General features: G+C 48.9%; 1 protein-coding gene across 24 annotated transcripts in view; it reads right to left on the bottom strand.

The window, feature by feature from the left end:
- Positions 1–4,513: 4,513 nt before the first annotated feature.
- Positions 4,514–11,826, bottom strand: part of ANKRD11 (ankyrin repeat domain 11) — a 262,296-nt gene continuing 254,983 nt past the window's right edge. For 13 of the 24 annotated variants that reach the window (XM_084812699.1, XM_084812698.1, XM_084812721.1 and 10 more), the window contains one exon: positions 4,514–11,823. In XM_084812699.1, coding sequence (XP_084668825.1) covers positions 11,638–11,823 — 186 coding nt within the window. In that variant the 3' untranslated portion in view covers positions 4,514–11,637. The remainder of the gene's footprint in view (positions 11,824–11,826) is intronic. The other 11 variants (XM_084812711.1, XM_084812722.1, XM_084812713.1 and 8 more) reach the window with 2 other exon arrangements.

Genomic DNA, 11,826 nt, shown 5'->3' with positions numbered 1-11,826 from the left:
TGGACCGGGTGGGCCTTTGGTCTGATCCGCCTCATCTCTTGTGCCCGTTGTTTAGCTTGCCTGGGATTACAGCAGGGTAGTTGCTAGAGACCAGCTGAGCTAGATTGAGTGATACAAGCGATCAGAAGGTGCTGAATTCCTAACATCAAGGGTAACTTTGCCACAGCTGCAACTCAGGCTTGATGTCTCAAGTCCCTAGCAGGACTTCGAAGGGGAGTGTTTTCTGCTAGACTCAAACCATCTCCTGCCAGGATCCTTGCCATGTCTTGAATCGCTCCCTGCCCTGTATCTCTGGCTCCTTCCCTCTCTTCCTCAGTACTTCAGTCAGGGGTCTTCCAGACCTACCAGGGCATCACCCTCCTGGGCCTCTCCTGCTTTGATTCAGGGAGTCGCTGACACACCTGGCCTCTGCTCCTTGCTCCAATCCCTGGCATCTTCACTTAGCACCATCTTGGGTAGCAAGAGACCTTGGAGGGTGTCTGCTGGTCAGAGGCGGCGATGCTGGCCTGGATGGACCAATCCAACTCCCCACAAGGCAGCTCCATGCTTCATTGAACAACCCCTTTGCCTCTCTTTGCAGCAGCCTGTGATTCTATACAGCAGCCTCCCCCTCCCTGGTGCCTCCAGGTATTTTGGACCACAACTCCCAGCACTCCTGCCCATTGGCCATGCTGGCTGAGGCTGATGGGGCTTGAAGTCCAAAGCATTGAGATCTGCAGGAAACATGTAGACTAAACACAAGCAGTTAACAAAGCTTGTTTAAAGATTCCAGTTTATGGGCTTGTAACAGGAATGATCCAGGCTAGGTCAGAAGATAAATGTGTGTGTGTGTGTGTGTGTGTATACACACACCAACACATATACACATATATATACACCAACACATATACAATATACACATGGTATATACATACAATGACCAATAATCATTGGTCTACATGATCCAGGCTAGGTCAGATGATTATATATATATTCATTTATTCCCGTTAATCTTTTGTTTTTTCTTGCTTTTCTTTATATTTTTTATTTCAAAATAGATATGGTGCTGTATTTAAATTAATTGTTTGAGGGTACAATGTGTACTTATATATCTAGTATAAAATATGAAATACATTACTGACAGTTGAAGGTTTATTTAAAATTTTATTATATAACACTATATAATTAGTAGTAGTAGTAATAATCTAGGCTACTGGGAATGAACTGTGGACCTGTTTATTGGATATAAGATTGATGATATGATATTGAAATGTAAGGTTGTTTATTAAACTGTAAGATTGTTAAGGTTATATTTATTTATTTATTTATTTTTATAAAATTTATTAATCGCCCATCTGGCTGGTCACCCAGCCACTCTGGGCGATGTACAACATACAATAAAACAGTTTAAAACAATAAAATTCTACAGTAAAAACATTTTCTAAAATACCCTAACCCACCCCAAATGCCTGCCTGAACAACCACGTTTTTAATGCACGACGGAAGCTCATTAAAGAGGGGGCATGGCGGAGTTCCCTAGGAAGGGAGTTCCACAGAGTGGGGGCCACCACAGAAAAGGCCCTTTCCCTCATCCCCACCAGTCTAGGTGTCCTGGCTGATGGGACAGAGAGAAGGCCATCCGAGGCTGATCTTGTTAAGCGGCCTGTCTGGTGCTGCTGGAGGCGCTCCTTAAGATAGGCTGAGCTGGAACCATATAGGGTTTTAAAGGTCAAAACCAACACTTTGAATTTGGCCCGGAAAACAACTGGTAGCCAGTGCAGCTCTTTCAGCGCTGGAGTGATGTGATCACACCGGCGGCTGCCTTTAATCAGGCGACCCGCCGCGTTCTGTACCAGCCGCAGCTTCCGAACCATCTTCAAGGGTAACCCTACGTAGAGCGCATTACAGTAGTCTAAACAAGAGGAGACCAGGGCATGTACTACCGATGGGAGCAGATGGTCGGGAAGGAAGGGGTGCAGCCGCCGTATCAGATGGAGTTGATACAGCGCTGTCCGGCTTACAGCTGACACCTGAGCCTCCATGGACAGCTGGGAGTCCAAAATGACCCCCAGGCTGCAGACCTGGTCTTTCAAGGGTAGCTGTACCCCATTCAACACCAGGTGAACATCCCCCAGCCTCCTCTTGTCTCCCACCAAAAGTACCTTGGTCTTGTCAGGGTTCAGCTTCAGCTTATTCCTCCCCATCCAGCCACTCACCGTCTCCAGACATTCTACGGCCAACCTTGGTAAAGATTTGAATGAGAGGTAGAGCTGCGTGTCATCTGCATATTGATGACACCGCACCCCAAACCTCCTGATGATAGCCCCCAGCGGCTTCACATAGATATTAAATAGCATCGGGGAGAGGATGGAACCCTGTGGCACCACACAAGTGAGTGGCCACGGGTCCGAAACCTCCTCTCCCAGTGCTACCCTCTGGTACCTGCTGGAGAGGAAGGACTGGAACAACTGCAATACGGTGTCTCCAATGCCCAACCCCTCCAGGCGGTCCAGGAGGATACCATGGTCAACGGTATCAAAAGCCACTGAGAGGTCGAGGAGAACAAGGAAGGAGCATTCACCCCTATCCAGAGCCCTCCTCATATCATCCACCAAGGCGACCAAGGCCGTTTCTGTCCCATGCCCAGGCCTGAAGCCCAACTGAAATGGGTCTAGATAATCAGTTTCTTCCAAGTGTGCCTTCAACTGCATCGCCACCACCCGCTCAATCACCTTGCCCCAAAATGGCAGATTTGAGACTGGGCGAAAGTTGTTCAGAACTTGAGGATCCAAGGAGGGCTTCTTTAAGAGCGGTCTTATCACTGCCTCCTTGAGGGCTGATGGCATCACTCCCTCCTCAAGGGAGGCGTTCACCACCACCCTGATCCCCTCACCCAGTCTCTCTCTGCAGCCCCTAATGAGTCACGATGGGCAAGGATCAAGTAAGCAGGTGGTCGGCCTTACAGATGAAAGCACCTTGTCCACTTCATCAGGAGGAAGAAGCTGGAACCGATCCCACAAAACTGGTGTGCCACAGGCCGCCTCTTGCTCACTAACTGTATCCACAGCGTGCAGAGTAACACACCTAATCTGATCAATTTTATCTGCAAAGTGCCTTGCCAAGGCCTCACAGGAGGCCTTAGAATGCTCCAGTGGTTCAGGAGCCACAGGACCGACCAGGCTCCGGACCACTTGGAACAGCCTCCTGGGACAGCACTCTTTAGACGCGATAGAGGCAGCATAACATTCCTTTTTTGCTGCCTTCACCGCCACGTGATAGGCTGAAGATACAGCTCTAGCCCGTGTCTGATCGTCTTTGGAGCGAGACTTCCGCCACCGGCGCTCTAGCGTCTCACCTCCTGTTTCAGAGCTCGTAACTGCAGATTGAACCATGGTGCAGTCCGAGCCCTGTTCAAGGGGAGAGGGCGTTTTGGAGCCACCTGATCTAATGCCCCAGTGATTGCAGCATTCCAGCCACCCACCAGGGTCTCGACCGAGTGGCCGTTGGCATGCCCCAGAGAATCCCCAAGCGCGTTCAGGAATCCATTTGGATCCATAAGACGTCTGGGGCGGACCATTTTAATGGGTCCTCCACCCCTGCGGAGGGGTTGTGGAACCGAGAAGTCCAACCTCACCAAATAGTGATCTGACCATGACAAGGGGGTGGTGGATATACCCCCGACTTCCAGATCACTCCCTGCTTCTCCAGAAACAAACACAAGGTCTAGCGCATGACCGGCTACATGGGTGGGCCCAGTTAGAATATGGTGCAGCTCCCAGGAAGCCATGGTCTCCATGAAGTCCTGAGGTGCCCCTATGAGGATGGCCTCCGAATATACGTTGAAGTCCCCCAACACCAATAAGTTAGGGGACTGTACACGCACATCAGAGACCACCTCAAGCACCTTGGCCAGGGAGTTGTGCAGCGGGGTGGACGGTACACGAGCAGAATCCCCAGACTGCCCTTCGGGCCCAGCCTCCAGTACATGCACTCAGCAACCTTGGTCTCCCGGAGAGGGGGTCTGGTGAAGACCAAGGACTCTCGGAAGATAACAGCCACTCCCCCTCCCCGATCCCCAGCCCTCGGCTGCTGTGCATACGAAAATCCGGCTGGACACATGGCTGCAGGGGTTGGAGCAGCAGCCTCGGCCAGCCAGGTCTCCGTAATACATGCCAGGTCTGCACCCTCATCCAGGATCATGTCATGGATGAGGGAGGTTTTCTGGGTAACAGACCTGGCATTGCAGAGCAGCAAACGAAGGCCAGAAGATGGGGTCACACCTCCCCCAGCCATCCTTTGGCTCTGGACAGGCCCGGAGCAGGGGACAGATACTACACATCTCTCCCTTGTTCCCCTTAGCTGGCATGGCCTGCCCCTAGCGCTCCGCCAGCGCCTGCCGCCCAGCCTCGGTATCTTCTGGCCCCCAACACTCCCCCCACTGCCTCCATCAGGTGGACACATGCCCCCTCGCTCCCGCCTATCAGGCAGGCTACCCACCCCTAAAAACACAACAGAATCCCCCCAAAAACAACAACAACCAATTGAAAAAAAATCCCCTTAAAAATAACGCCAGGCAGGAGTCCACAGGGAAGGCCTGGTGGTGGTGGCGGCAGCAGCAGCAGCAGCAGGCCCAGCAGCAGCAGGCACGCCTCTTCCCCAGTGGTTGTGGCTTCTTCTGCAGGCCCTGGTATATATACAATATAACTGTATTATACAGTTTGTAAAAAAGAATGGCATCGGAGGTTGGGGGGTATTGGAGTTTAAATGTAATTCTTTAAGGGGGGGGGAAGGGGAAAGAATCTTCCTTTTTCTTCACCTCCTTTCCTCCTCCCTTTGCCCTTTCTTCTTTCTTTTTTCCTTCTCTTTTTGTTATTATGGTGTCCTCATCAGAATATTGTATTGTTGGGAAATTCTAGTATTGATCAGGTTGTTGGTATGTTTGGTATTGTATATTTCATTTATAAAGATAAAATAAAAATATATTATAAAACAAGATCGGCAGGAAAGGCGCTTTTGAAGGCACCATCACCCACAGGGGTCTGTCTGTCAGGAATGTGGGGAAGACCTTTCTCCTGTATTGCTCCCAACTCCCTCAAGAACTACGGCTGGCCCTCAATCTCTTGGCTTCTAGAAAGGGCGTGAAGACACATCTTTTTAATCTACCCTTTTAAATTATGCAATTGTTTTAACGCTCTAGTGTCTTACTGTTTTTAATGTTTTAACATTTAATGATGGCTTTTTAGCAGATAAGGCGGTATTTAAACGTTATAAATAAATAAATCTTGAGGGCACCAGGTTAGGGGCTTATTGGAGACAGAACTTCTGACAAATGTTAAGGGTGGGTGCAGAGTGTATTCAGCACTACACCATTTTCAGTGGGAAGAGTTTCTTACATCTAGAAACAGTTTCTGCTGTACAGCATCTAATAGGGTTGCCACTAAATGCATATTAAACAGTTGGGAGTGACAGCATACCCCTCCCCACTGAAAATGGTGTAAGAATACACTCTGCACCCACCCCTACCCCCTACAATCAATTTACTTGGCATCTGTCAGAAGTTTCTGTCTCCGTATAACAGAATATGGAGCAAAATGGCTCTACAATGCTATCATTGTCAGATTTTATAGTGTTATAAATAATTTGTTTGAAGAAGAAAAAAATCCACAATGGGAGCGAAACAAAAAAGGCTATTTTTGTAATTAACATTTTATTGAAAGACTTGAATTTATACATGAACAGCTCCCACTGGCATAGTCCAACTGGCATCTAGTTCATGTACAGCTCCAGGAATCCAATGCAAAGTTTCATCCCCCCGCCTCCAATTCCTGCTCCCATTAACATTTCCTTAACCCACCTCCCATGGTTTGGTGGGGACTTCCACCTCCACTGCCTGAGGACCCAGCTTTATTGGTGCAAAGTGTTGGAGAAATTAAGATGCTGCTGCGTCTGCCTCCTTCTGCCCCCCCCCCCCGAATGGGAAGTTGCTTGCTCTGACTTGCTCCTTGAGGGGCGAAGTCTGAGCCCTCGTCATACATTTTAGCTCTAGGACTTCGAGGTGTTGTTCTATACAGGTGCAGTTTCCATCTGTATCTGCACCTGTACATGTGAAGAAGCCACGGAAGTGTGCACCTCCAGTCACAGAGAGAATAGTCTTACTGCAAGTGTGCAGAACTTCAAGCCTGGGGTTCCAACCCCTTGGGGTTCCCCAGATGGCCATGTCCCCTTCCCCTGGCTCCACCCCTCCATTCTCCGACCACTTAACGTTTGGTAGTTTCCTGGCTTTTGTGCAGGTTTCCCTCCATTCTAAAAGGCTGAAACGCCTCTCCTAAAGCTTGGTTACTGGCAGTAGGAGCTTTAAGCTACAACATGCTGGCATGGGGGGGTGGCCCTGTCCCCTTTGCCTTTGGTCCTGCCCACGACTAGAATGTGGCCCTTGAGAGCTTCTCTGAAATGGAATTTGATCCTTGGACTGAAAGAGATTCAACACCCCTGGCTCTACTGTGTAGTTATAGCCCGGTCTTCAGATTCCTTTCAGTTTAGGCGGTGAGGCCACAAGATTAAAAATAGGGGAAGGGGCTCACCTTTATGTAGACCTGAATTCTAAGCAACATTTTTCGGTTTTAGAAATTAACACTAGTTAGAAGCTAGTGTTAAGACCTTTAAAATGGTTTGCCTTGCTAAACCATGTCAAGTCAGCCACTTCTGGCTTACATTAACTTAGAACAGGTGCACATTTGCTTAAACATGACTATTTTTTGTTATCTATTCTGTTTCCACTAGTCACAGTGGGGAAAGGGAGGCAAGGAGGGATGTAGGTCACGTTGCTCTACAGGTGTGATGACCCTGTCACACAGGAGGTTGGACTCAAATACATAGGTAGCTGTGTTATACTGAGTCAGCCCACTGGCACATCCAGCCCAGTCTTGCCAACACTGACTGGCAACAGCTCCAGCGTTTCAGGAAGGGGTCGTTCCCAGCCCTACCTGAAGTTGTCGGGGGTTGAACCTAATGCGTGCAAAGCAGGTGGTCTACCCACTGAGCTACCTCCCCCTCTCCCTGAGATATTCCATATGACAAAGGCAAACGTTTGCTTTGCCTGCCAAAAATGGGAGCTGGATGTTGGGGATTTGGGTTCAAATCTCACCCAAGACATGGACACATGTCGTTCCCAGTTCCCTCTCCATAAAAAGGACATGTGAGGACTAGTTGTACAAGAAAATGTGGAGTACTTTGAACATCCCAGGCCTGGATGCCTGAACAAGGTGAGTTCCCTCTCTCCATGGGGACACGGCAGAAACACCTGGGCAAAGCAGGAGAAATTAAAAGCCTGTAAGAGACGCTGGTTGTTTTTTAGAAAAATTTATTTATGAACATTATCTCTGGAGGGACAACAGCATCTCTGCGCTTCTCTCTGTACATGCAACTGTAGAAAATAACATCTGCATCCACTTTGTCTCTTTCCGCAGGAAGTTGTACAGCTAAGGGACAGTTGGTGGCAGAATGGGGGCTGCGGCAGCACCAGCACTGCCAAACAATATGTACACAAACTACATTGGTAAAAAAAACCACATTGTTACATTACAGACAACGCACCCTGCCGCTGCTTTAACCCCACATTCTACGCAAGTCGCACTAGTACAAATAGAAGGGTGAGGACTGACCTGTGAAAGTTATTTACATGTATATATACACTGTCCGGTAGAAGCATTTTAATGAGGGGAATTTACATGGATGTCCAAATCAACAGAGCACGTGGTATTCTACTCCTGCTGTTAACCTGGCTTTAAACTGAGGGTTTTAGAAAGTCTTTCCATCAACGGCCATCAAAAAGTAAAGAGAACAAGCAGGGCCTAGCACTGCCACTCACGGCTGCATCTCCTCCCACGTGGGTTCAGAAAGAGAAGCCCTTTTGCCGCTTCTGAACAGGGTGAGTGAGCTAAATCAGCCATTCCTCTCCTTAGGCTCTCCTGGCTTTGAATGGAGAACTGCACGGCACTGTTAAAATGTGCTGTGCAAACCCAGCATAAACGCAATGTGTGTTTCCTTGGGCAGAAAAAACCCCGCTCAAAGATTCTCAGGCACTGCACCTCAAGGGCTTACATGCAAAGTCTCTCCTCGCACACAGACACAAATGGTGGAGGTTGCACGCTTCCTAGCAAGCAGCACGAAGCGGCTTGCTTTGGTGAGGGTCTGTTTAGCCATAAACAAGGAAACTGGAGGAGGTCATAGAAAAGCACTGCGCACCACAGGGCGATGGAAGTCTAGTTGCAAGGGAGATATATGTAGCTGATGTGCCATTAGCAGGTGATGCTATCCTCAAAAAGTCAAGTCATTACCCCACTGTTAGAAATTGGTGTCAAACCACAGATTTCTGACCAATGGTGGGGGAAGGGGGGAGGTGTAAAGATCTCCTGACTTAGGGCAAATTAGACAAGCTAGGTTAGCAAGTTCCTTGCACAGCAGCTGCTGCCATGCCTTGAGTAAGACGTTACAGCAGCACTAAATATTTCCCAGGAGAGAACGGTAGTGAAATTTGTACAAGTTCACGCTTGCAAGAAAAGAAAATCTTGCAGACTTGTTCTGTAAATTTTTTGGGTTTTATAAAAACAAAACAAAACCATACTGGTATCCATCTGCTAGGATGAGGACTCCCCCCCCCCCATTCCTCAGTTAAATTGCATTCCAAAAGGAACCTTTGCTGCTACAGGATAATGAAGGGTTGATGGCTTGTTAACAGTTCCCTGCTCCCGCCAGTCCCCTGGAGAAGGGATTTTACAGGTATCAAGCTGCTACCTTGTGACTCACGCGGACACGAAGAGGGCGGTGCCAAAGGGATGGCTAGTCTGGTACAGAATTTTAACAGGCAAAAGGAACTCCTCTTGAGCTGGGCCAGGCTGATCAGCCACTGAAGGGAATGGCTTTTAACAGAGATACATGCTTTGCCACCAAGTGCCAGGGTATATGTATGCCCATGAACATGTGCCAAGGTCCGGGCACTGTCAAGCAGGCCACACTGCAGCTCTTCTGCAATCAGCCTTCGCTAGGGCTTCTGTTGGCTGGAATTTGGGGAGGTGGGGTATCATGTAGTGACATCATGCCTACAGCACTACATAAAGACAGCATCTTCTGTCTCTAGTCACAGAAGATGCTGAATAGCAAAGGCCACCCAGAGAATGTCATGTCACAGGAGAAGTTGGGCACAGAGCTCAACTCAAGTGAGCATTCTGCCCTCTCACTCTGTGAGTGTGGGCAGAATCTGGCCAACTGGATTACATCTCTTTCCCCTCACTGGAACAGGCATACACAGAGATACACACGTTCTCTGTACCACAGTGCTTCTGCCTTAAAAGATGGGAGCCAAAATACCCAAACCGCAGGAGCAATGAAACAATGTTCTCTGCTAACACAGGGACCTCACGAAGCCAAAACATTCTCTCTCCATTCAGTGTGCACATTTCCTGAAAGGTGCAGATTCAGGAATGAGTCTCTCCTTAAGCTACAGAACTACAGATTTCTCACTGCCTCCATAAACTGGCTTCTGCATCATGCAGCTTCTGCATTTGCCCTTTCCCTAGACACCACCTCACCTAGATTGTGGCTGTCTGGCCACACATCCATTTGCATCTGTGGAAACAGCTGCTTGCCAGATCACAGGTACTCAACATGATTTTCTGTACCTGCTCCAAGTACAGAGCAAGGGCAATATCAGAAGGCAGTTATGAACCTGGAAATTACGCAAGCCCACATAACTAGAAAAAACTTTCCTGACACAAGTTCTGGGGAAGGAGCATGTCTTTTAAAGTTCTCCGTTAGCCTGACTCTGGCCACATCTCGCAGTCGTAGGCAACTATGGCAGAGACTGAGCTATCAAACTGCAAATGGCGCTCTGGCTTGATGACAAACACAGTCGTGAATGATCAAGAAGGCCTCCATCAACAACTGGAGAGACACAAAAGAGCACAGGTAATCCAACTCAGCACCTGAATTAAAGTTCCAGCAGATCAACAACTTCCACCGAGAAACAATGTGCCAGAAACCCCTGGGGCTTCTGGAGCTTCCTCTCCTTGCTGTCTGGCCCTCTCTCAAACAGCATTCTGGGCCAGGGGTTGCTTCCAGGCACACCCTTAGGAAGCATGGGGGTCCTTCCGCCACTGCCACAGCTGCTCCCCTCTTCCCCCATGAGGTCTTGGTTCACTCCAGATGGCTATGAGGGAAGCAGGTTTCTTGCCTCCAGCATGTGCCAAGAGCCGATGTCCCATTCCTCTGGGTCCCAAAAGTTAGCACAAGTCCTTCCAAAGCAACCCTGTTTTTAATCTGTTGTGTGGCTTCAAGCTCTGCACAGACACCCCTGCCCCCGGCTTTGCTCAGTTCAAAACTGGTAAGGGAGAAAGGAGAAGAGGATGGTCTGAAAACGTGAGCCTCTAGCATGCTCTGGAGATGTATTGCCTGTTCTGCATGCCCAGGATCAACACAGCCACATGACTCCTTTGGCCCTTGGGTTGGAGGGGGTGTTGCCTTCCCCCCCCGGGGGTGAGGGGAATGCTGCCTAGGGTGAACTATACATACAAAGATAATTTTAATTAATTTATTTATTTCTTTACACATGACTGAAAGTGATGTTACAGTACATAAGTTATTTACAACTGTGCAGTAATGTGTTGCAAAATAAATTATCTAGAAGGCAGCAAAAAGTACATTGTTAATGTATATAAAACTGTACAACTTTTATGGGATACAATTTCTCTTTATATGAGTATTGGCTCTTGTAGTGTTTATCTTTTTCTTTTTTCAAGTTATGTTCTCCGAAAGAGAAACAAAATGCCCAAGATTAAAGGAAAAATATATATATATATTTATATATATATTTATATATATATATATAAACCATATGGATTTTACTCCATTTAAAAACAGGATCACAAAGTCCTTGCTCTGCGACACTTGCGTATTGTACAGGGTCAGGTGCCTGCTGCCTCCCCACGGTTTTGATGGGTTACCTGGAACACATCCTGGGTCTCCAGTCTGGTGGCGGGGCTCTCTTTTTGCACCACCTCCAGGGCTGGCTGGGTGCTTTCCTTATCGACTGGTTTTACTGTAGCCTGGATGCAGCGAGAAATTAAAGATCTCCCCCGCCCCGTCCCCCAGGAGCCCACCCACCCGCCCCGTGGTTTTGCCCCACAGCTTCTCCGAAGCAAGATCCACCCACAGGCGAATGGAAGAATCAAGGCGCTTGAAGCTGCTGCGATGGTGAATGTGCCAATGGCCCTGGCTGCCTCGCCCGTGTGGCAGCGGATGCAGCACAGAGAGAGTGTCCTAGGATTGCTCCTGCTCCCTGCTCCCATCCGTCTCTCTTCCTCTCGCCAGTCCTGTACACGCGTGCTGTGTGCAGGCCGCCTGCCTGCCTTCCGCCACAGCGACTGGTGTGAAAGGAGCTCCGCCTCCCCTTCTCCTGCTCCCGCTGCTGCCTGGTGCGCAGGGAGATGGTGTGTAGAAAGTGCCATTGATTTTCTCATTGATTCTCTGCTTCCTCCTCATCTGACTAGGGATTCATCAGCAAGCGGTTGGGGTGTGTGTGAGCACCTGCACCCATCCTCGGAGGGTGGGATGGGCACCCACCTGTGCCAGTTTGCAGTGAGAATGTCTCCAGACTTGGAACTGTCATGCTGGCAAGAGCACAAAGTCATCGTTCACGTCCACCATTGGCACGTAAAATGAGGGCACCTCGTTCACACAGAGCGATTTGTGCCCAGCAGGGTCCAGCTCTTGAACTTTCAGCTGCCACTCCATGCGCTGCACGGCATTCAAGGCTGCTGCTTCATGTTGCTGTCGCATCAACAGGCACGTCTG

The sequence above is a fragment of the Heloderma suspectum genome, chromosome 8 (genome assembly GCF_057233095.1).
Source record: "Heloderma suspectum isolate Gila_16-S chromosome 8, 16-S_ref, whole genome shotgun sequence".
Lineage (NCBI taxonomy): Eukaryota > Metazoa > Chordata > Lepidosauria > Squamata > Helodermatidae > Heloderma > Heloderma suspectum.
The sequence above is the reverse complement of the archived record's forward strand: the minus strand, read 5'-3'. Positions and strand labels throughout refer to the sequence as shown.